Source organism: Leucoraja erinacea, chromosome 35, assembly GCF_028641065.1.
Source record: "Leucoraja erinacea ecotype New England chromosome 35, Leri_hhj_1, whole genome shotgun sequence".
In the NCBI taxonomy this organism is placed as follows: domain Eukaryota; kingdom Metazoa; phylum Chordata; class Chondrichthyes; order Rajiformes; family Rajidae; genus Leucoraja; species Leucoraja erinaceus.
The window spans coordinates 13,329,955-13,353,776 of record NC_073411.1 but is presented as its reverse complement, the minus strand read 5'-3'; the positions used below and the strand labels follow the sequence as shown (position 1 = coordinate 13,353,776).

General features: G+C 50.6%; 3 protein-coding genes across 3 annotated transcripts in view; 1 reads left to right on the top strand and 2 right to left on the bottom strand.

The window, feature by feature from the left end:
• LOC129713291 (transcription factor 7-like 2) overlaps positions 1-2,901 on the bottom strand; it is a 23,470-nt gene extending 20,569 nt beyond the window's left edge. Inside the window, exon 1 of the mRNA XM_055662242.1 lies at positions 2,808-2,901. Within this exon, the coding sequence (XP_055518217.1) occupies positions 2,808-2,901 (94 nt within the window). The remainder of the gene's footprint in view (positions 1-2,807) is intronic.
• Positions 2,902-6,298: 3,397 nt separating this feature from the next.
• LOC129713386 (trans-Golgi network integral membrane protein 2-like) lies at positions 6,299-11,828 on the top strand. The gene is made up of 4 exons (XM_055662404.1): positions 6,299-6,448; positions 7,156-7,985; positions 10,074-10,157; positions 11,590-11,828. The coding sequence occupies exons 1-4, from the start codon at positions 6,415-6,417 to the stop codon at positions 11,593-11,595; spliced, it is 954 nt and encodes a 317-aa protein (XP_055518379.1). The 5' UTR covers positions 6,299-6,414; the 3' UTR covers positions 11,596-11,828.
• A 717-nt stretch (positions 11,829-12,545) lies between these two features.
• LOC129713362 (caspase-7-like) lies at positions 12,546-20,672 on the bottom strand. The gene is made up of 4 exons (XM_055662362.1): positions 19,233-20,672; positions 18,397-18,569; positions 15,985-16,123; positions 12,546-15,491 (listed from the first exon to the last, which is right to left on the bottom strand). Exons 1-4 carry the CDS (start codon positions 19,438-19,440, stop codon positions 15,259-15,261), a joined length of 753 nt encoding a protein of 250 aa, XP_055518337.1. The 5' UTR covers positions 19,441-20,672; the 3' UTR covers positions 12,546-15,258.
• Positions 20,673-23,822: the final 3,150 nt, after the last annotated feature.

Below are 23,822 nucleotides of genomic sequence, written 5' to 3'. Positions count from 1 at the left end.
ATTTTCTATATTTATATAGCTATAATATGAATATATATATATGTCTGTCTGTCTCTAGATCTCTCTCTCTCTCTGTCTCTCTGTCTCTCCTCCCCCACCCTACTTCTCCAACGAGTTTCACTGGTCCTCCTGATTAAATTTACAGATCGTGTCGCCTCGTTATCACCTTCCCCTCAGCTGGCAATGATGCATTCTACAATTCCTTGGGCCTCCTCCCATTCGATGTCTCGTTTTCACATCTCTCCCTTCCATATCTCTGTCTCTCCCTCTCCTCTGACTCTCAGTCTGAAGAAGGGTCTCGACCCATTCCTTCTCTCCGGAGAGGCTGCCTGTCCCGCTGAGTTCCCCCAGCTTTTTGTGTCTAACTTCAGCAAAGATCATCGGTCTTCAGTAGCTACAACTCACGGTGAGAGACAGGGAGGTACTCGGTGTTCCGATCGGAGTCACATTCTCACTTCACCAACTCTAATTGCTCAATCCAAATACTCCCTCCCCCCTTGTCGTTTAAACAACAGGCATTGATTAGTGAGACCTCCAAGTGCCATCCACACAAAAGCCCCCTTCTCCACACTGGCCACAGGAGGCCACAAAACTAATCCTTCCCCTCCCAATTACAGGAGCAGACTGCCAGCCCAATCATTGTGTTTAGCTAAGTAGTTAACTACCTCCCCTCCCCCTCAACAATCACCCCCCCTTCCCCACCCCCCTCTCCAGCTTTGGGCAACAGGAACAAGACTCGCAACTCGAGACCTGAATCACAGTGAGATGGTTTACACTACAGCAGAAACACAGCAACAGGCAGCACAAAATATCACAGTGAGAGGCGTATGAGTGTTTCATCGAAACAAAGAAAATAGGTGCAGGAGTAGGCCATTCTGCCCATTCAAGCCAGCACCACCATTTAATTAAAGAAGGGTTTCGGCCCGAAACGTTGCCATTTTCCTTCGCTCCATAGATGCTGCCTCACCCACTGAGTTTCTCCAGCATTTTTGTCTGCCTTCGATTTTCCAGCATCTGCAGTTCCTTCTTAAACAGATTCAGATTCTAAAATCAGTATCCCATTCCTGCTTTCTCCCCATATCTCTTGATTCCGTTAGCCCTAAGAGCTAAATCTAACTCTCTCTTGAAAACGTCCAGTGAATTGGCCTCCACTGCCTTCCGTGGCAGGGAATTCCAACTCTCTGGGTGAAAAGGTTTTTCTTTATCTCAGTCCTAAATGGTTTACCCCTTATTCTTAAACTGTGACCCCTGGTTCTGGACAGTGGGGGGGTGTATCAGTGTGGGTGCGGCCTCGATGGGCTAAAGGGCCTGTTTTCGCTCTAAGATCTTTGGTTTCCAATAGAAAGATCCTATAGCAGAGGTCTGAAGTAAGTAAGTAAGTTTATTGGCCAAGTATTCACATACAAGGAATTTGCCTTGGTGCTCCTCCCACAAGTAACAACATGACAAACAGTGACAGTTACGAATGACTCCGAAAACTCTAAACATTAATAATAATAAAACATTAAGGATAAAAACACCATTGATCAAGCATGTGAACCAACAAAATACCAGATCAAACGGAGGCTACAGATTTTTGGCTGTTGAGTAGAGTAACTAATCGTGGATAAAAACTGTTTTTATGTCTGGCTGTGGCAGCTTTGACAATCTGGAGGGAAGTGATTCAAAGAGTTTGTGGCCAGGGTGAGAGGGGTCGGAGATGATCTTGCCCGCTCGCTTCCTGGCCCTTGCAGTGTATAGTTCATCAATGGAGGGAAGGTTGCAGCCAATAACCTTCTCTGCTGATCGGACGATTCGCTGCAGCCTCCAGGTGTCGTGCTTGGTGGCTGAGCCAACCAGACCATGATAGAGAAGGTGAGAACAGACTCTACGATGGCTGTATAGAATTGGACAATCATTGTCTGTGGCAGATTGTGCTTCCTCAGCTGCCGTAGGAAGTACATCCTCTGTTGTGCCTTTTTGACGGTGGAGTCGATGGTAGCCCCCCCACTTAAGGTCCTTGGAGATGATGGTTCCCAGGAACTTAAAACACTCCATAGATGTAACTGTGGTGTTGTTGATGGTGAGGGGGGAGGGGAGGGGGAGCTCTCCTAAAGTCTACAATCAATTCCACTGTCTTAAGAGCATTGAGCTCTAGGTTGTTGCGATGGCACCAGGACACCAGCTGTGACACTTCCTGTCTGTAGGCAGATTCCTCCTCATCCTGGATCAGTCCAATCAGGGTTGTGTCATCCGCAAACTTGAGAAGCTTGACAGAGGTGTCTCTGGAGGTGCAGTCGTTGGTGTAGAGAGAGGAGATGAGAGGAGAGAGTATGCAGCCTTGCGGTGCTCCTATGCTAAGCCTTTGCAGCAAACATCCTATAGCAAGCAAGATAGACCACTCCTTCTAAATGCAATGGGCTGACGTGTAGTACGCAACGGAGCGGACTGTGGGCCTTTTTTTTATCCATTTCAGTAACCCGACCCGCAGTGTAATCAACGTTGCGGGGGAACAGTTTATGTAAATAAATTATAATTCTGAAAATGAGGAGAAGATTTTTCCCAAATAAGTTTTATTTTTAAGAGGATGTTTCCGTAACCGGCTTCCGTCTCCACACTAGTATCTTTGCTCCGCTACGGGATCTTTAATGCGGAGACGGAAGCCGGTTACGGAAATGGGGCCGATAATGACCCGTGAATCTGCCCATGACGGTACTACGTCTTTTTCGTCGCGTGGACCATCTTGCTCGCTGTAGGATCTTTGGTCTGCGGATTTCCCAGCCTCACATGCTGCTTCCTGTCTGTCATGAAGCTGGTGATCCACCGACAGAGGGGTTCAGGCACAGTCAGCTCGGAAGGTTTGGAGTATAGTAGCTCTGGCACAATTGTGTTGAATGCAAAGCTAAAATCACCAAACAGCATCCTCGCATAGGCCCCCAGGTGGTCTAGGTGCTGCGGTTGGTACACCAGTCATTGAAAGTAGGCAATGCAGGCTTGCACAGCAGGTATTTTATGAAGACTTTGAAAGCAAAAAGGTATATGTTGATGCATTCATAAGCATGGAAGTTTGAGTTATAAGATGAGCAGGGAGGTTCGGTGCAAGTTGTACAGGATCTTGGTGTAGACCACACCCAGATGGAGTATTACTTACAGTTTTGGTCTGCTCTAGCGCGAGGAAAACTGTCACATTCTTGCCAAAATAGAGGGAGTACAGCGAATTGTCACCACAGACTGATTCCTGAGGATGCAAGGACAAGAATGTCAAAGCGATGGCAGAAAGACGAAACCACATAACAAGCTCGATAGACATTGCTAGAGAAAGGTTGAGTTAGAGAAGCTGGGGCAGGTCTTATGCACGGGACAAAATTCTACGAGAGGTTTCGGTCCTGAGGACCACAACATGGTAAGTACAGCGTACGGTTGAGGTCTCCTCTAATCCTGGGGAAATGATTGAAAAACCGGCAGGGGAGAGGCTATAGAGGGAAACAACGAGGTTCTCAAGAGTTCTCTTTGATTACCGATTGTGGTAGGGGCAGGGAGCGTCTATTGACAGCAAAATTCTGGATAGAGGACTCGGGGCTTGCCCACGGCTACAACAGGCTAGAGATTAGGGGGGACATTCCGAGGATGGAGGCAAAAAGTCACACTAGGGTTGGGGCCACAGTTTAAGGATACTGAGGGAAGGGGGACGACTAGTTCCGGGAGAAGCAGAGGGAAGTCCTGATGCGCAGAAAAAGCATTGGGGCCAACACGAAAGCGCACGACTATAAGGGGGGAAGCCAGGCGAGTGGATTCGAGACAACACGAAGAATGTAGTTTACACATCCAGTCTGAGGGCAGTGGCCGTAAGGATCGCCACCAGAGGGTCAGTTGGTTGATTGTATAGCCAAGTTCATTGGCTATATGTAAGAGGGAGGAGTAGTTAAGTCCATGGTGTCCCGGGGGTGCTAACTAAAAAGGAGGGTGTCAGGTGATATTGGACAGAGAGCGAAAGGAAGGATGGGATACTGCCAGGATGTGATGTCCATTAATGTTACGGCATATGGCGGCGGGGCAGAGCGTACGAGGGCTCGGAATGGGCTTACTCCGCACTTGCATTTTTCTATGTTTCTATCCACAGATTTATTGGCCCAATATGCAAACTGAAGAAGGGTTCTCAACCCGATACACCACATATCCATTTAGTTTATTTGTTTATTGTCACATGTACTGAGGAACAGTGAAAAGCTTTTGTTGCGTGCCAACCAGTCAGCGGAAAGACAATACATGATTATAAGTGAGGCATTCACACTGTACAAATACAGATGAAGGGAAAATCGTGAATAACGTTTAGTGGAAGATAAAGGGCAGTAAATCAAATCAAAGATAGTGCAAGGGTCTCCAATGAGGCAGATAATAGCTCAGGACCGCCCTCTAGTTGTTGGTGTGATGGTTCAGTTGCCTGATAACAGCTGGGAAGAAACTATCATGAATCTGGAGGTGTGCGTTTACACAACTGTACCTTTTCCCTGATGGGAGAGGGGAGAAGAGGGAGTGGTCGGGTGAGATTGGTCCTTGATTATGCTGTGGGGTGGTGCACAATCAAATAAGATCAAATAGAACAAGTTGTCCTACAACTTTAGGCTGTGCACGCCATACGCAAGAAGAAGGAGAAGATTATGCTGCTGGCCTTGCCGAGGCAGCGTAAGGTATAAATGGAGCCAATGGAAGGGAGGTTGGTTTGTGTGATCGTCTGGGCTGCGTACACAATTCTATGCAATTTATTGTGGTCTTGGATGGAGCTGTTTCCAAACCGTGCTGTGATGCTTCCTGCAATGGATCTGTTGTTGTCCTCTAAATTCTGAACTCTAAAAACTGCCTTGATTTGGCGTTAGGATTCTGCGGCCTGGGTGTTTCTGCTTTTTGCACGGCGAGGGTCAAAGGACAAAGTCTCCGCGGCCCGGAAGCAAGGAGGAACGTTGGAGAGGGAGGGGGGGGGGTCCAGGTGGTGAGTGAGGGGGAGTCGGTGGGGGGGACGGAGGGGAGTGAGGAGGAGGAGTGAAGAATAGTGGAGAGGGAGGGGGGACTGTCAGAGAGCCGACGCCCACATGAGTGCCGGTGGTCAGAACAAAATGGGACCCGTTGTGGGGGGTGGGCTGAGAACTAGGAGGGGCGGCAAGGGGATGAGGGGGAGAAGGAAGAGGAAGATAGAGCTATCGGGGGCTAGTGGAATCAAGGGATGTAGGGAGAAGGCAGGCACGGGTTATTGATTGGGGACGATCAGCCATGATCACAATGAATGGCGATGCTGGCTCAAAGGGCCGAATGGCCTCCTCCTGCACATATTTTCTATGTAGGAACCATCAGGACTATATTGAATACTTTTGTAGCTTTGTCAGCACTCTATATATGACGACTCTTTGCAATAAAGTATAAATGGGACAGGCAGCATCCCTGGAGCGAAGGAATAGGTGACGTTTCGGGACGAGACCCTTCTTCAGTCTGACCCCAAACGTCACCCTTCAGGAATTTCATTGTCCTATCTGGGATACATGAAAATAAACTCTCTTGAATCCTCTCCAGGGACGCTGCCTGTCCGGCTGAGTTACTCCAGCATTTTGTGTCTATCTTCGGTGTAAGCCAGTTCCTTCCTACACAATAATACACACCCCCTACCAATCCTCACGACCCCTCAGATCCACATTAGCCGGTCTCCTCTCCATCCACAAGTCCAACCTCCGCAGTTTTGGGGACAGAGCCTTCTCCAGGGCAGCTCTCAGGCTCTGGAACTCCCTCCCCCAACTGATCCGCAATTCCGTGTCCCTCACCATCTTCCAGTCCCGCCTCAAGACCAATCTCTTCACCTCTGCCTATCCTTAGCCCCACGTCCCCCTCCCTTTTCATCTGTGCATTAATTGCCTCATATTGTGTTTTGAATTGAATTCTGTCTTTACTTTGTGTACTAGTCATGTCTCTACTATTTATTTCATTCCCCTTACATGTTTTTCCTCTACCTGCTAAATTTTTGTAAGGTGTCCTTGAGACTCTTGAAAGGCGCCCATAAATAAAATTTATTATTATTATTATTACAATAACGTATCAATCATGGACACACAACCCGATGCCATCCCTGTCTCTCTCACTTCCACAGAGGCTGCCCGACCCACGCTGTGTTTCTGCCACATGTTGCAATCCGTCGGTTTCTTCCGGTCACCTGACCCTCTCCGTATGTATCAAAGATCCTATATGTATCGAAAGGGCACGTACTCGGGGCGGTGGGAAAACGTGGAGTCTGGATCACTCTCCCAGTCTGGATCGGGATCCCCATCAGCAGCGGAGCCAACGGCCTGAGACCCGAGACCCGAGTCCCCGCCCGTGGACCGCTCCTGCTCCGGTGCCGGGGTTTGCGGGGAGCCGCGAACGGGCCCGCGTCACTCGCCTGGCTCCGAGGACGCAATGAGGCTCCTGCTCGTCCCGCTGTTGTTGCTGGGTGAGTGAGGGAGCGCCGCGGCCCGGGGAGGGAGCGCCCCACCTGCTGTTGCTGGGTGGGTGAGGGAGCGCCCCACCTGCTGTTGCTGGGTGGGTGAGGGAGCGCCTCGCCGGTAGAGGGAGCGCCCCATCTGCTGGAGGGAGCGCCTCGCCGGTAGAGGGAGCGCCCCATCTGCTGGAGGGAGCGTCTCGCCGGTAGAGGGAGCGCCGCGGTCCGGGGGAGGGAGCGTCGCGGTCCGGGGGAGGGAGCGCCGCGGTCCGGGGGAGGGAGCGCCTCGCCTACTGGGTCTCTCGGTGACCGTGCACCGTTGTTTCATAAGGTCATCGTCATCGGTGATAGGAGCAGAATGATGCCATTCGGCCCATCAAGCCTCCTCCACCATTCAATCATGGCTGATCTGTCTCTCCCTCCTAACCCCATTCTCCTGCCTTCTCCCCATAACCTCTGACGCCCTTACTGATCAAGAATCTATCTATCTCTGCCTTAAACATATAAAAATATCCACTGACTTGGCCTCCACAGCCATCTGTGGCAATGAATTCAGCAGATTCACCACCCCCGCCGACTAAAGAAATACCTCCTCACCTCCTTCCTAAAGGTAGACAAAAATGCTGGAGAAATAGGTGACTTTTCTATGTTTCAGGTCGAGACACTTCTTCAGAAGGCATTAGTTTCAGTTCCTCATCCTCTCTCTCTCTCCCCCACAGGCGTTTCACTCTCCGGGGTTAAAAATGAAAAACTGAAAGAGAAGAGGTCCGTTCCCGCGGAGCCGACACCGCTGAAGCCCGACGTAGCGAGCAATGTGATCGCTGTTGGAGGTGGCGCTGAGTCGGCAGCGGCCAAGCCAGTGTCCGGAGCGTCAGATACCGTAGGGCCAAAGGCCGGAGGGTCAGAGGCCGGAGGGCCAAAGGCCGGAGGGTCAGATACCGTAGGGCCAAAGGCTGAAGGGCCAAAGGCTGGAGGGCCAGAGACTGGAGGGCCAAAGGCCGGAGGGCCAGAGGCCGGAGGGCCAAAGGCCGGAGGGTCAGATGCCGTAGGGCCAAAGGCCGGAGGGTCAGATGCCGTAGGGCCAAAGGCCGGAGGGTCAGAGACCGGAGGGTCAGATGCCGTAGGGCCAAAGGCCGGAGGGCCAGAGACCGGAGGGCCAAAGGCCGGAGGGTCAGAGTCCGTAGGGCCAAAGGCCGAAGGGCCAAAGGCCGGAGGGTCAGAGATCGGAGGGTCAGAGTCCGTAGGGCCAAAGGCCGAAGAGCCAAAGACCAGTCCAGAGGGCGGGGAGACCACTGACCACGAACCGACCGAGGAGGCGGAGACAGATGAAGGCGAGGCCGCGGAGGGAGACCCGGTCGGGCCCGAGGGAGCCGCGGGCGGGGAAGAACCGGAGAAGGCCGCTGGAGGGGTGGTGGATCCGGGGCGGGCACAGGCCGGGATGGACACGGTGCCGGAGGACGTGGCGGAGAGCAGCCACTTCTTCGCCTACTTGGTCAGCACCGCCATCATCGTGGCCGTTGTCTATGTTGCCTACCACAACAAGCGCAAGGTGAGTGAGTGAGTGGAGCAGGGAGCTGCAGGTGGGGGAGTCCAGAACCAGGGGGCACACACTAAGAATAAGGGGGAGGCCATTTAAGACTGAGATGAGGAAAAAAAAATTCACCCAGAGAGTTGTGAATCTGTGGAATTCTCTGCCACAGAAGGTAGTGGAGGCTGTTCACATCAAATTCACTGGATGTTTTCAAAAGAGAGTTAGATATAGCTCTAAGGGCTAACGGAATCAAGGGATGTGAGGAGAAGGCAGGAACGGGGTACTGATTTTGGATGATCAGCCATGATCACATTGAATGCCAGTGCTGTCTCGAAGGGCCGAATGGCCTACACTCGCACCTATTTTAAAAATATTTTAAAAGAGGTTTCCCCTTGATTTGAACTTGGAGAATTATGGTGATAGCCATTCGTAGGTACTCGGGGCTGTTGAAAAATCGTTCCGACTTACCTGATGCCTCAAGTTCCTACGGCTGGCATTACGAGCCGCTACCGACATTCCCCAAGTTCGAATGAAGGGCCTTTACACTGGAGATAGACACAAAGTGCTGGAGTAACTCAGCAGGACGGGCAGCATCTCTGGAGAGAAGGAATGGGTGACGTCTGAGGAAGGGTCTCACCCAATCCTTCTCTCTAGGGAATTGCAGGCGGTGATTTACAACCAGAGATAGTAACAATGTACTGGAGTAACCAAGCGTCTCAGGAGAGATGGAATGTGTGACCTCACCCTAGTTGTCCGACTAGTTTCGCTGTCCTAATTTTACTGATTATGTGCCTCCGTGTCACGTTCCCCTCAGCTAACAATGGAACATTTTTCTACATCATCATCTGTGTTAAGGGCCTGCCCACTTGGCAATTTTTTTTGGTGACTGCCGGCATCATATCAGTGTCGCCAAAAGGTTTTGAACATTTCAAAATCCAGCAGCGACAAAAAAAATGTTGCGACACTTGAAAAAACACCGCACGTCATTACATCGTCTAGCCACAAATTATTTGGTGACCTGATATACGTCAGTCAATGATGCCGGCAGTCTCCAAAAAATACACCAAGTGGGACAGGCCCTTTAATCTGTCGTTTTCATACCTTTACCCTTCCGTACCTCTGGTCTTCCCCTCCCCTGAATCTCAGTCTGAAGAAGGGTCTCGACCCGAAACGTCACCCGTTCCTTCTCTCCAGAGATGCTGCCTGTCCCGCTGAGTTACTCCGGCATTTTGTGTCTGTCTTCAGTGGTTTAATTTATTGTCACGTGTACCGAGGTACAGTGAAAAGCTTTTGTTGCGTGCTATCCAGTCAGCTAGAAACACAATACATGATTACAATCGAGCTGTTTACATGATAATAATAATAATGTTTATTTATATAGCACTTTTCAACAAAACCAGTATTTGAACCAAAGTGCTTTACAGAGATTGATTAAATTAATTGAACAGATCAAATGTCAATATATCCATACAAAACAAAAAAAGAGAAAAAGAAAAAAGACACAGAAACAGTACACTATAGAAATCAACATGAAACGTCCCCCCACAGCAGAATTCACTGTGAGGGAAGGCACTAAAAATATCCAGTTCTCCCCCTCATAGTCCACCCGAGGGAATAAGGGAATAACGTTTAGTGCGAGGTCAAGCCAACAAAATCCGATCAAGGATAGTCTGAAATAGACAAAAACGCTGGAGAAACTCAGCGATAGTCCGAGGATCATCAAAGAGGTAGCTAATAGTTCAGCACCACTCTCTGGGTGTTAATAGGATGGTTCAGTTGCCTGATAACAGCTGGGAAGAAACTGTCCCTGAATCTGGAGGTGTGCGTTTTCAAACTTCTAAAGGAAGGGGGAAAAGAGAATGGGGAGGGGGATTGGGGAAAGGGAGGGGGGGAATGGGATGGGGAGTGCACCCGGGTGTGGTACAGGGGGATTTACAAATCCAATGTGTGTGCCGTGCGGTTGTAAGTTGCCGGGGGTAAGGGTCACTTTCACCGCAGGTGTTTCGTGAGGCTGTGTACATGTCGCGGTTGGAGAGGGGAGGTGGGGGGTGGGCGCAGGGTGAGGATCCCCTGTTATCTATCTCCCCCCCCCCCTCTCTGTTACAGATTATTGCAGTTGTTGTCGAGGGACGGAGATCAAAGAACTCTCGACGGCCAAAGACCACCGACTATCAGCAGCTGGACCAGAAGGTTCGTGTCTCCAACCTCTCCCTCTGCGATGCCCCCTCTCTCTCCTTCCCCCTCTACCTCTCTCCTTCCCCCTCTACCTCTCCTACTCTCTCTCCTTCCTCCCTCTCTCTCTCTCCCCCCTCTCTCCCTCTCCCTCCACCACTCTCTCCCCCCTCTCTTCTTACCCCCTCCCATCTGCTTTCTCTCTCTCTTTCCCCCTCTCCTCGCCCCTCTCCTCCTTGCATCTCTGCTTCTCTCCTTCCCTCTCTCCTTGCATCTCTCTGCTTCTCTCCTTGCCTCTCCTCTAACCTTCCCCCCCTCTCTATCTCTCTCCTTCCCCCTCTCCCTCTCCTACTCTCTCTCTCCTTCCTCTCCTTCCCCCCTCCCCTACCTCTCTCCTCCTCTCCCTCTCCCACTCTCTCTCTCTCTCTTCCTTCCCCCTCTCTCCTCTCCTTCCCCTCTCCCTCTCCTACTCTCTCCTTCCCCCCTCTCTCCTTCCCCCTCTACCCTCTCCTCCTCCCCCTCCTCCCCTCTCTACTCTCTCTCTCCTTCCTCCCTCTCTTCCTTCCCCCTCTCTCCCTCTCCCTCCCACCACTCTCTCCTTACCCCCCTCCCATCTGCTTTCTCTCTCCTCCTTCCCCCCCTTTCCCCTTCCCCCTCTCTCCTTGCATCTCTCCTTTCCTCTCTCCCCTTCCCCTCTCCCCCTTCCCCCTCTCCTTCCCCCCACCTTATCTTTAACCCCCCCATCACGTCTATTTCTGCCCGCGGCCACAGGGCTCCTGAACACCACGAACTAAATGATGAGCCATGGACTGCCATTGATTGCACTAATATTGGGATTATAATTTAGTACATTTTATCTCCTTTCTTATTATAAATAAGAGTTTGCACGTTCTCCCCGTGACCTGCGTGGGATTTCTCCCAGATCTTCGGTTTCCTCCCCCACTCCAAAGACGTGCAGGTTTGCAGGTTAATTGGCTTGGTGTAAGTGTGAATTGTCCCTAGTGTGTGTAGGGTAGAGTTAGTGTGCGGGGATCGCTGGTCGGTGTGGGCCAGGGCGGCCTGATTCCACTGTATCTCTAAACTAAACTAAAGACGAGGAGGATTTAATTTAATTGAATGAGTTACGGTGATCCCGAAGCTGATTCATAAGACGGCGGTATATGATAGAAATGCATCTAATGCAAAAACATTTCAGGGGGAAAGAGGAACATCGAACACACAACAGTACAGCACAGAAACAGGCCATTCGGCCCACAATAAACTAAACCACTGTTCTTTATCGGAGCTGCTGTAAGTCAGTGTTTCATTGTTCTGCTGTCAGCCTGTACGACAGACACACTGGAATATTGGTGGGGTCTCGATGGGAGTGCAGTCCGCGCTGGTTGGGGGCTGTTGCCGATTTCACCCCCGCCCCAGAATGGATCTAACCCGTCCCTCTGGTTCTTTGCAGATGTGAAGTGGATCGGTGGATGTTCTGTGGAGCCCGCAGCGTCTCGCTGGAGTCGGGCGATAGCCCCCACACCCCACCCCCCCTTCGCTGCCCCCCTACCCCCCTCGCTCCCCCGACCCACACTATATCCCTGCTACACCCAGGGTCTCTGCGTCTGATCTGCCTGCTCATGGAACACTGGGGGGAGGGGGGGTGATGGGTCATAGAGGGTGGGTGAGGGGTGATTGAAGGGGGAGGGGGTGGGTGGTTATGGTAGGGTGATGGGGAGGGGGAGCAGTGATGGGATGAGGGGTATAAGGGGGTGATAATAATGGGTGGGAGGGACAATACACAATAGGTGCAGGAGTAGGCCATTCGACCCTTCGACCCAGCACTGCCATTCAATATGATCATGGCTGATCATCCACAATCAGTACAGTACCCCGTCTCCTGCCTTCTCCCCTTTATATCCCTCTTGACTCCAGCGCTATCTTTAAGAGCCCTATCTGAATTAACTCTCTCTCACAACTCTCTGAAAATGCATCCAGAGAATTGCTGTTATTGCCTCTAACGTGCCCAATCCATTAATAATCTTATATGTTTCAATAAGATCCTCTCTCATCCTTCTAAACTCCAGAGTGTACAAGCCCAGCTGCTCCATTCTCTCGGCATATGACAGTCTCTCCATCCCGGGAATTAACCTGGTGAACCTACGCTGCACTCCCTCAATCGCAAGAATGTCTTTCCTCAAATTTCTTTAGGAGGGGTACAAGGGGGTGATTTGGGGGGGGGGTAAGAGGTATGGGGGGGGGGGGGGGGGTGATGGGGTGGGGTGTGGGGGGGGGGGGGGGGGGGGGGTGGGGGGGGGGGGGGGGGGGGGGGGGGGATTGTGGGGTGGGGGGGGGGGGGGGGGAACAGCGTCTATGGCCCCCTCCTTGGGCATTCCGCAGCCCGTACACCCCCCCCCCCCTCCCATCTACCCCGTTACCCTTGCACGCTTTGATTTGCACTTGCGGTTGGAAATGTTGGTAATTTGCGACAAAGGAATGATGTCTGTGACCTGGGGCTGGTGCGTGTTACATGTTGCGTGTTACATGTTGCGTGTTATCGGCGCGTGTTACGTGATACACACCGCGTGTTATATGTCGCATATTACACGGTGCGTGTTACATGTCACACTGTGCGTGTTACATGTTGCGTGTTACACGGTGCGTGCCGCGTGATACACACCGCGTGTTATACGTCGCATATTACACGGTGCGTGTTACATGTCACACACTGCGTGTTACGTGTTACCTGTCACGTGATACACGCCGCGTGTTATATGTCGCATATTACACGGTGCGTGTTACATGTCACACTGTGCATGTTACGTGTTACCTGTCGCGTGATACACGCCGTGTGTTACATGTTGCGTGTACTCACCCACGGCCATCGCCCCTGAAACAGAATCATTTCAAATGGAATTAAATAAACGTGTGATGTCGTCGTTCCGTGTCTTGTGCATCTTTTATCCCGGCTTCAACTTCAGAAGTTATCCACCAGGAAATAGCGAACGGCATTCAGAGTATCGCGTGCAGTTCTGCTCGTCCCATCAGGGAAGGGTGTGGAGGCTTTGGAGAGGGTGCAGAGGAGGTTTACCAGACGCCACCTGGATTGGAGGTTTCTAGCTACAGGGAGAGGCCGGACAGACCTGGATGGTTTTCTCAGGAACGTCGGAGACTGAGGGGAGACCCGAGAGAAGTTTATAAAATCATGAGAGGTGTAGATAAAGTAGATGAGTGGGAATGTCAAAGACTAGAGGGCGTAGCTCGAGGGTGGGAGGGGGAAAGTTCGAAGGAGATGTCTGGCAAGTTCACGGGCACAAACGCACTTTATGACGGGGGCAAAGCAAATTTATTGATTATCTTGCCATTACATCGCCGTCCGTGAACCGTCAGAGATAGTTTCAGAGAACCTCATGTTTAATTTTCCAGTCTCTCCAGAACTAATGGTAATGTCACATTCTTTAAATGGGAACAGGGGTGTTTTAACCGAAAATAGACACAAAATGCTGGAGTAACTCAGCAGGACAGGCAGCATCAATGGAGAGAAGGAATGGGTGACGTTTCGGGTCGAGACCCTTCTTCATACTGATGTCAGGGGAGAGATAGATACATAGATAAGGAAGTGTAAGGTGTGAAAACAGGACAAAGGGGATGGGGAACAAGGAAAATGTAGACTAGATCATTGTGTGGGAAGGAACTGCAGATGCTGGGTTAAATCGAAGGTAGACATAAAATGATGGAGTAACTAAATAGGACAGGCAGCATCTCTGGAGGGAAGGAATGGGTGACGTTTCTGGTCGAGACCATTCTTCAGACGTGTCAGGGGAGTGGGCGGTACAGAGATAAAATGTAATTGGAGACAGACTGGTGGGAGAACTGGGATGGCAGAGGGGATGGAGAGGGTGGGAAAGTAAGGGCTACTTGAAGGTAGAGAAGTCAATGTTCAAACTGCTGGGGATACAAGGTCAGTTTATTGTCACATGGACCAGTTAAGGTCCAGTGAAATTTGAGTTTCCATACTAAGTGAAATGCTACAAGACACACAACCACATCAATGCTAACATAAACATCCACCACAGTGGATTCCACATTCCTCACTGTGATGGAAGGCAATAAAGTCCAATCTGCTTCCTCTGTAAGTAACCAAGAATACTAGAATAGATCATCATTCCTGGGATGGCGGGACTGTCATATGCTGAGAGAATGGAGCGGCTGGGCTTGTATACCCTAGAGTTTAGAAGGATGAGAGGGCATCTTATTGAAACATATAAGATTATTAAGGGTTTGGACAGGCTAGAGGCAGGAAACGTGTTCTCGATGTTGGGAACCAGTCCAGAACCAGGGGCCACAGTTTACGAATAAGGAGTAAGCCATTTAGAAAGGAGACGAGGAAACACTTTTTCTCACAGAGAGTTATGAGTTTGTGGAATTCTCTGCCTCAGAGGCTTGTAGAGGCAGGTTGTCTGGATGCTTTCAAGAGAGAGCTAGATAGGGCTCTTAAAGATAGTGGAGTCAGGGGATATGGGGAGAAGCAGGAACGGGGTACTGATTGGGGTTGATCACATTGAATGGCGGTGCAGGCTCGCAGGGTCGAATGGTCTACTCCTGCACCTATTGTCTATGTTTCTATGCAGTTCCTTCTATGCCGCACATTGAGTGTTGTTTGACCAGCACGGATGCGAAGGGCCGAAAGGCCTGCATTGGGAGTGTGAGGGGGAGGGTTGGAGAGTTGACGTGTTGGGGGGCTGAGGTGGACTCGGGGCTCAGCCTCGGCCGAGAGGCTGAGGGGTTGGGACAGGCTAGATGCAGGAGAATTGTTCCCGATGTTGGGGAAGTCCAGAACAAGGGGTCACAGCTTGAGGATAAGGGGGGAAATCTTTTAGGACCGAGATGAGGAAAACACTTTTCACACAGAGAGTGGTGAATCTGTGGAACTCTCTGCCACAGAAGGTAGTTGAGGCCACAGTTCATTGTCTATATTTAAGAGGGAGTTAGATGTGGCCCTTGTGGCTAAAGGGATCAGGGGGTATGGAGAGAAGGCAAGTACAGGATACTGAGTTGGATGATCAGCCATGATCATATTGAATGGCGGTGCAGGCTCGAAGGGCCGAATGGCCTACTCCTGCACCTATTTTCTATGTTTCTATGAGAGCTTGCCGGAGAAAGGATAGACCTCGTGACGCAGTCTGCTGATGAAACAGGGCATCTGCTTCTTGCCAACGTATTCGTGGCCCCGAGCCTCGAACCCCTGTGCGACCAGGCCGTTCACACGGGTCATGATCCTCAGCAGCTCCCAGTGTCTCTGCTCCCCCTTCAACACCTGACACAGGCTCTGCAGGAAGGCCGAGCCAGAGGGGCGCAGGAAGGAGACATAATCTGTAGGGACCAAATCAGATTTTGGAGTGAAACGCCAGCCCAGACCATCACACACAAACCAACCTCATTTCCACCCACCCCACTCACACCTCTGCCTCGGCAAGGCCAGCAGCATCATCAAGGACCAGTCTCACCAACCCCCTCCGGTCACTCCCTCTGCTCCCCTCTCCTATCGGGCAAGAGGTACAGAAGTGTGAAAACGAACGCACACACACACCTCCAGATTCAGGGACAGTTATAAGGCAACTGAACCATCCTACCACCAACTAGAGAGCGGCCCTGACCTCCCATCTAACACACTGGAGACACCATGGTACCACCCTGGAGATGTGGGAAGAGTCCGTCAGATGCCAGTGTTGATACCACCCCCAACACATGGTGGTGTGGAACGACCCACCTCTCTACAGGAACCCTGGCCCCCCCGCTCCCCCACCCCCCCTCTCTCCCCCCCCCCCCCCCCCCGGGCTGGTACAGGTGTGCAGGTTGTACCTACCTGGGCAGCTGGAGAAATGGATGGCCATGTCTAGGGGCAGCGCCAGGTAGTGGGAGAAGGAGTCTGTCCGCGGGTCACAGCTGTCCGTCTCCACCATGTCCACGGTGACTCCGCTGTCCATCTCCGGCCCGCGGCAAGCCTGCGTTGCAACATAACCGACAGCCCGGTGAGGCGGCACGGTGGCGCAGCGGGTAGAGCTGCTGCTGCCTCACAGCGCCAAAGAACCAGGTTCGATCCTGACTACGGGCGCTCCGGACCCCACAGTCCCCTCGACCCGAGCAGTAGCGGTCAAATACGGGAGAGGGGACAAACCAATTTAGCCCAATATATACCGGCTAATACGGGACAGTTTAATTAGTACAGAAGTTATGTGGAGAAGGCAGGAGAATGTGGTTAGGAGGGAGAGATAGATCAGCCATGGTTGAATGGCGGAGTAGACTTGATGGGCCGAATAGCCTAAGACTGCTCCTATCACTTGTGACCTTATGACTTGTCGAGGACCTTGCCCATCTCCTGTGGCTCCACACAGACTTGACCACATTGTGCATATTCACAGTAATATTGGGAGCGAATTCTGAAGAAGAGTCTCGACCCGAAACGTCGCCTATTTCCTTCGCTCCACATAGATGCTGCCTCACCCGCTGAGTTTCTCCAGCACTTTTGTCCACCAGGGAATTCTTCACGATAGGATTCACTCACATTTGGAGGGGAACGGGCTAATTAGGGACAGTCAGCATGGCTTTACACATGGCAGGTCTGGTCTTACTAAAGGACCTGTCCCACTTGGCCGTTATTTGCACGACACGGTGATGGCGCCAAAAATGTTGTAAATCCCAAAATCCTGAGACACCGCGCGTCATTGTCTATGTCACCACGCACCATTCGCTGATCACGTCGTGCGTTGTGACGCGTAAATTACGCGCAAATGACGGGCAAGTGGGACAGGCCCTTAAACCTCATCGTATTTTTAAGCGGGAGATGAAGGTGATCGATGAGGGAGGGGGGGCAGTGGATGTTGTCTACATGGACTTTAGTAAGGCAAGGTGGCGCAGCGGTAGAGTTTCTGCCTCACAGCGCCAGAGACCCGGGTTCGACCATGACCTCGGGTGCCGACTGTATGGAATGTGTACGTTCTCTCTTTGACCAGCGTGGGTTTCCTCCGGGTGCTCCGGTTTCTTCCCCACGCTCTAAAGACGAGCAGGTTTGTAGGCTAATTGACTTCTGTAAATTATAACTTGTCCCTAGTGTGTAGGATAGTGCTGGTGTATCGCTTGTCGGCACGGACTTGGTGGCCAAAGGGCCTGTTTCCGCGCTGTATCTCTAAAGTCGACGTGGCCAGTGAAGTTTTTTTTTTCAGCAAAGAAAACTTTCATGAACACACTTTAAAACAACTCTGCCCATCTACATCTCAACGCTAAGGCCGTTCCCGTCAATATTCCACCCAACCTTTCTCGTCCCGTTTACCCGTGGCAACTTTAACAGCACGTAACAATGTTATTTCACTTATTTACGAACAGCTAATGATGAACAGGTACCAGAACCAAACACAGTCAGTCAATGAGAAAAATTGTACAAATCCAATCAACACATTTACCCGAAGGTTACACAAAAAAGCTGGAGAAACTCAGCGGGTGCAGCAGCATCTATGGAGCGAAGGAAATAGGCAACGTTTCGGGCCGAAACCCTTCTTCAGACTGATCGGGGGTGGGGGTAGGTGGGGACAAGAAAGGGAAAAGGAGGAGGAGGAGCCAGAAGGCTGGGGGATGGGAGGAGACAGCAGGGGGACTGAGGAAGGGGAGGAGACAGCAAGGACTAACAAAATTGGGAGAATTCGATGTTCATGCCCCCGGGGTGCAGACTCCCCAAACGGAATATGAGGTGCTGTTCCTCCAATTTCCGGTGCTGCTCGCTGTGGCCATGGAGGAGACCCAGGCATCTGCAGTTCCCTCTTAAACACTGTGTATACTCTACTGCGTTATCTCTTCAAGATATGCCCACCTTGAAGAAGTTCTCCTCTTCTCTCCGGAGACAGTTTCCCAACCTCCTCTCTAACTGTCCCCCATCTGTGACCCCTTCCTTAGCCCCCCTGCTGTCTCCTCCCATCCCCCAGCCTTCTGGCTACTCCTCCTTTTCCCTTTCTTGTCCTCACCCACCCCCGCCCCCGATCAGTCTGAAGAAGGGTTTCGGCCCGAAACGTTGCCTATCTCCTTCGCTCCATAGATGCTGCTGCACCCGCTGAGTTTCTCCAGCTTTTTTGTGTAACCTTCAATTCTCCAGCATCTGCAGTTCCCTCTTAAACACATTTACCCCCTGTGTTAGTGAAATTTACGCCATGTTGCAAACTCTTGATGTAGGCAGTGGCTGTGATGGGCAGTGTGGGCGCAAGGATCCGTTGTACACGGGAATATTTACCTGAATGAAGAAGATTTTTGGCTTCCCCTCCAGTGAAGGGCAGGTCTCTGCTCCAAACATGGAGTAAATGTCCCTGAGACGCACGGCCTCGCTGTCCGCCCCGTATAACACTCCCTCCTCCCCGTGGCTGGAGAGAACGGAGAGGAAGCAGGTTCCATGTCTCATCTGGGACTCTGGAAAAGTAAACCCTTCATTAGAACGTAGAACAGCACAGGAACAGGCTCTTCGGCCCACAATGTCTGTGCTGTGCATGATGTTCAGACCAACTCTACCTATCCCCACATGACCCATATCCCTCCATATCCACCTGCCTGTCCAAAACACCACTATCCTGTCTGCCTCTACCACCATCCCTGGCAGTGTGTCTCAGGCACCCACATAACTATTCATCTAGTCCTTCAAGTAATCTATAAATGGAGACCATATTGTAATGAATAATTCTGGTTTGTCTATTAAGACATATCTATTTTTTTACAAATGTAAGGTCTCCGATATCTCCACAATCCACAATCTGTGATTCTGATTCTGACTATCCTTGATTAGACTTTGCTGGCTTTACTAACTCTCTAGCCTAGCTCTTGTTCTTAAAACATAGAAACATAGAAATTAGGTGCAGGAGTAAGCCATTCGGCCCTTCGAGCCTGCACCGCCATTCAATATGATCATGGCTGATCATCCAACTCAGTATCCTGTACCTGCCTTCTCTCCATACCCCCTGATCCCTTTAGCCACATCTAACTCCCTCGGCCACCATTTAGATAATAATCTTGAACTGTGACCCCTGGTTTTCCCTGCATCCTCATTTCTCCCCCTCTCCCCACACTTGTTCAACTCACCAGTCCTGTACAGCTGGAGGATCTCACTGGCGTCGGGATCGATGCTGAGCTCCACCTGGAAGCCCAGTTTGTAGAGGATTCCGTGGAGTTTCTTTGCGTCGGTCGCTGCCCCGCTCCTGTTGACGAAGGAGGGGTGGCGGAACTTCTCCACCGACACGATGAGGGCTCTTGGCTTGAGAAGCTCAGCGACGGCCGGCTGATTCATCATCACTCACGGGAACCGAAGACCACACTGGTCACCGCTGATGTCCACCTCCTGTGGGTCAGGGCTGCGAGTGCTGTCACCAGTTCAATCCCAACACCTGGATGTCCTTGTACATCAGTCACTGAAAGTAAGCATGCAGGTACAGCAGGCAGTGAAGAAAGCAAATGGCATGATGGCCTTCATGGCAAAATGATTTGATTATAGGAGCAGGGAGATTCTACTGCATTGTACAGGGTCTTGGTGAGACCACACCTGGAGTATTGCGTAGAGTTTTGGTCTCCAAATCTGAGGAAAGACATTCTTGCCATAGAGGGAGTACAGAGTAGGGTTACCAGACTGATTCCTTACATATATCAGGACTTACATATGAAGAAATACTGGATAGACTCGGCTTGTACTCGCTAAAATTTAGAAGATTGAGGGGGGATCTTATAGAAACTTACAAAATTCTTAAGAGATTGGACAGGCTGGATGCAGGAAGATTGTTCCCGATGTTGGGGAAGTCCAGAACAAGGGGTCACAGTTTAAGGCAAAGGGGAAATTCTTTAGGACCGAGATGAGAAAAACATTTTTCACACAGAGAATGGTGAATCTCTGGAACTCTCTGCTACAGAAGGTATTTTATGCCAGTTCATTGGCTACATTTAAGAGGGAATTTTTAAATTTAAGATGTGGCCCTAATAGCTAAAGATATCAGGGGGTATGGAGAGAAGGCAGGTACATGATACTGAGTTGGATGATCAGTCATGATCATATTGAATGGCGGTGCAGGCTCGAAGGGCCGAATGGCCTCCTCCTGCACCCATTTTCTATGTTTCTATGTAAATATTCGGCAAGTTAAAATCGCCCGCAACTTCAAGAAGAATGGAGTGGATGGTGGGCAGATGCAAAGCTCGGAGATACATGGAGTTCTAGAGAGTTGTGAACACAGACCAAACTCCCCACCATCCACTTCATCTACACTTCACGCTGCCACGGGAAAGTTGAGAACCACTCACACCCTCTTGTCGTTCCCTCTTCTCCCCTCTCCCATCAGGCAGAAGATAGTTTGAAAGTTCACAAAGTTTGCATGTACCTACCACCAGATCCAGGAGCTCCTTCCTCACGTTGATCACACCACTGAATGGCCTTCCCGTAAAAAAGGGTGCGGTCCCCAACCTTCTAATCAACCTCACTGTGAACATTGGACGTTTAAATCTTCATAGTAATAAACTAACAACAGTATCAATGACTCAATGAATATTTCACCATCACCACCCACGAGTCAAATTCCATCACCGTTGGCTTCTCTCATTCCCCCCTCCCCCGACTCTCTGTCTGAAGAAGGGTCTCCACCCGAAATGTCACCCATCCCTTCTCTCCATAGAAAAAAGGTGCAGGAGGCCATTCGGCCCTTCGAGCCTGCACCGCCATTCAATATGATCATGGCTGATCATCCAACTCGGAATCCTGTACCTGCCTTCTCTCCATACCCCCTGATCCCTTTAGCCACAAGGGCCACATCTAACTCCCTCTTAAATATAGCCAATGAACTGTGGCCTCAACTACATTCTGTGGCAGAGAATTCCACAGATTCACCACTCTCTGTGTAAAAAATGTTTTCTCATCTCGGTCCTAAAAGATTTCCCCTTTATCCTTAAACTGTCACCCCTTGTTCTGGACTTCCCCAACATCGGGAACAATCTTCCTGCATCTAGCCTGTCCAACCCCATAAGAATTTTGTAAGTTTCTATAAGATCCCCCCTCAATCTTCTAAATTCTAGCGAGTACAAGCCGAGTCTATCCAGTCTTTCTTCATATGAAAGTCCTGCCATCCCAGGAATCAGTCTGGTGAACCTTCTATGTACTCCCTCAATGGCACCCTCCAGAGATGCTGCCTGTCCCCGCCGAGTTTCTCCAGCTTTTTGCGTCCATCTTTGTTGGGAAGTTTCAACAGTTGGAACTTCAGGTGGATGGTCTGAACGTGACAAGGATAAGTTAATGAAGTGTGATGAAATGTCGCTTGGTTTCTCTCTCCACCATTGCTGCCTGACCTGCTGAGTAATTCAATTCAATCTCTAAAATATCAGCAAAGGCAGCATTTTGCTTTTCAGATAGTTGATAGGACAGAAAGTAATTATGAAGTGAACAATGTACTAGTTTCTTACGAGGAGAATTAAACTCAAGAGTTTTTACAAGACAATGGTGAGGCAACATCTGGAATGCAGTGTATAGTACTATTTTCATTCTTAGAGTGATACAGTGTGGAAACAGGCCCCTTTGGAGGGATATGGGCCAAACACAGTCAGGTGGGGGGACTAGTGTAGCTGGGACATGTTGGCTGGTGTGGGCAAGTTGGGCCTGTTTCCACGCTGTATCACATCTCAACCCGAAACATCATCCAGAGATGCTGCCTGTCCCGCTGAGTTACTCCAGCATCTCGTGCCCATCTTTGGCATAAACCAGCATCTGCAGTTCATTCCTACACAAGTGTTCTGTGTGGACGGATATGTTGCCATAGTAACCAAGATTACTCGGGTCCGATGTGCTTGCCAGCTGTTGTCTCTGGGACCGTGGCTGATGCTGTATAAACTGTTGCTAAAACACACACACACAGTGCTGGAGTAACTCAGTGGGTTAGGCAGCATCTGTGGAGAACATGGATAGGTGACGTTTCACAGAGTGCTGGAGTAACTCAGCGGGTCAGGCAGCATCTGTGGAGAACATGGATAGGTGACGTTTCACAGAGTGCTGGAGTAACTCAGTGGGTCAGGCAGCATCTGTGGAGAACATGGATAGGTGACGTTTCAGAGTGCTGGAGTAACTCAGTGGGTCAGGCAGCATCTGTGGAGAACATGGATAGGTGACGTTTCACAGAGTGTTGGAGTAACTCAGTGGGTCAGGCAGCATCTGTGGAGAACATGGATAGGTGACGTTTCAGAGAGTGCTGGAGTAACTCAGCGGGTCAGGCAGCATCTATGGAGCTAAGGAAAGGTAACGTTTCGGCCCGAAACGTTGCCTATTTCCAGAAGGATTTCGGCCCGAAAAGTTGCCTATTTCCTTAGCTCCATAGATGCTGCTGCACCATAACTCAGCGGGTCGGGCAGCATCTGTGGAGAACATGGATAGGTGACGTTTCACAGAGTGCTGGAGTAAATCAGTGGGTCAGGCAGCATCTGTGGAGAACATGGATAGGTGACGTTTCACAGAGTGCTGGAGTAACTCAGCGGGTCAGGCAGCATCTGTGGAGAACATGGATAGGTGACGTTTCACAGAGTGCTGGAGTAACTCAGCGGGTCAGGCAGCATCTGTGAACATGGATAGGTGACGTTTCACAGAGTGCTGGAGTAACTCAGCGGGTCAGGCAGCATACCTTTAGACTGCATGAAGACTCCAATCCACGTTCTTCAGAAATGCTGCCAGATCTACTGAATTACTCCAGCACTTTGCATTTTTTTTGTATGAACCACCATTTGCGGTTCCATGGACTGCCCCCGAGATTCTGCTTATGACAATGTTATGTAGATGAGATTAGTTTTATCTAATCTTCATGTTCCAGCACAGACCTTGTGGGCTGAAGGGCCTGTTCATGTGTTGTACTGTTCTACATCGGTCATCTCTGATTGAGTGACAGGTCGACACAAAATGCTGGAGTAACTCAGTGGGACGGGCAGCATCTCTGGAGAGAGGAAAAGGGTGACGTGTTGGGTCGAGACCCTTCTTCAGACTGTCTAACTTTGGCATAAACCAGCATCTGCAGTTTCTTCTTACACATCTCGTCTGATTGACTGAAGGTGGCGGAGAGAGCCCAGCAGGGGTACAGTGGGAGCTGGGAATGGGGGAGCAGGGCTCTCTATCAACATTTGAGGGGTTTGTAGGTTATTTGTCCCTCTAAATTGCCCCTAGTGTGTAGGGAGTGGATAACATAGAACTAGTGTGTGCTGGACATTTGTTGGGACAGTCCTTTGTCCAAGACCTTGTACCAAACAACTTTGAGGTCAGCTCTGTGGTGTAGGCTGTGCCAGTGACCCTGGTCTGGAGTTTTCATGTTTTCCCTGCGACGTTCGATCCTGACCTCAGGTGCTGTCTGTGCGGAGTTTGCACGTTCTCCCTGCAGCCGCACAGGTTCCCTCCGGGTGCTCCAGTTTCCTCCCACATCCCAGAGACATTCGGGTTTGTAGGTTAATTGGCTTCTGTAAATTGCCCCTCGTGTTCAGGGTGTGGGATGGCATCGAACTAGTGTGAATGGCTGATCGATGGTTAGCATGGACTCGGTGGGCCGAAGGGCTAGTTTCCGTGCTGCAAACAGTTTGCGTTGGTGAGTTACAGAAACACATAAAAACAGGTGCAGGTGTTGACCATTCGGCCCTTCGAGCCAGCACCGCCATTTAATATGATCATGGCTG

What these genes read in the sequence shown, in the direction of transcription:
- LOC129713386 (XM_055662404.1), top strand. Translation starts at nt 6,415, where the DNA reads ATGAGGCTCCTGCTCGTCCCGCTGTTGTTGCTGG. An exon ending in CGTCCCGCTGTTGTTGCTGG is followed by an intron (nt 6,449 to 7,155) that starts GTGAGTGAGGGA and finishes TCTCCCCCACAG; the next exon opens with GCGTTTCACTCTCCGGGGTT. An exon ending in CCTACCACAACAAGCGCAAG is followed by an intron (nt 7,986 to 10,073) that starts GTGAGTGAGTGA and finishes TCTCTGTTACAG; the next exon opens with ATTATTGCAGTTGTTGTCGA.
- LOC129713362 (XM_055662362.1), bottom strand. Translation starts at nt 19,440, where the DNA reads ATGATGAATCAGCCGGCCGTCGCTGAGCTTCTCAAGCCAAGAGCCCTC. An exon ending in CCTCCAGCTGTACAGGACTG is followed by an intron (nt 18,570 to 19,232) that starts GTGAGTTGAACA and finishes TTACTTTTCCAG; the next exon opens with AGTCCCAGATGAGACATGGA. An exon ending in CAAAAATCTTCTTCATTCAG is followed by an intron (nt 16,124 to 18,396) that starts GTAAATATTCCC and finishes GTTGCAACGCAG; the next exon opens with GCTTGCCGCGGGCCGGAGAT.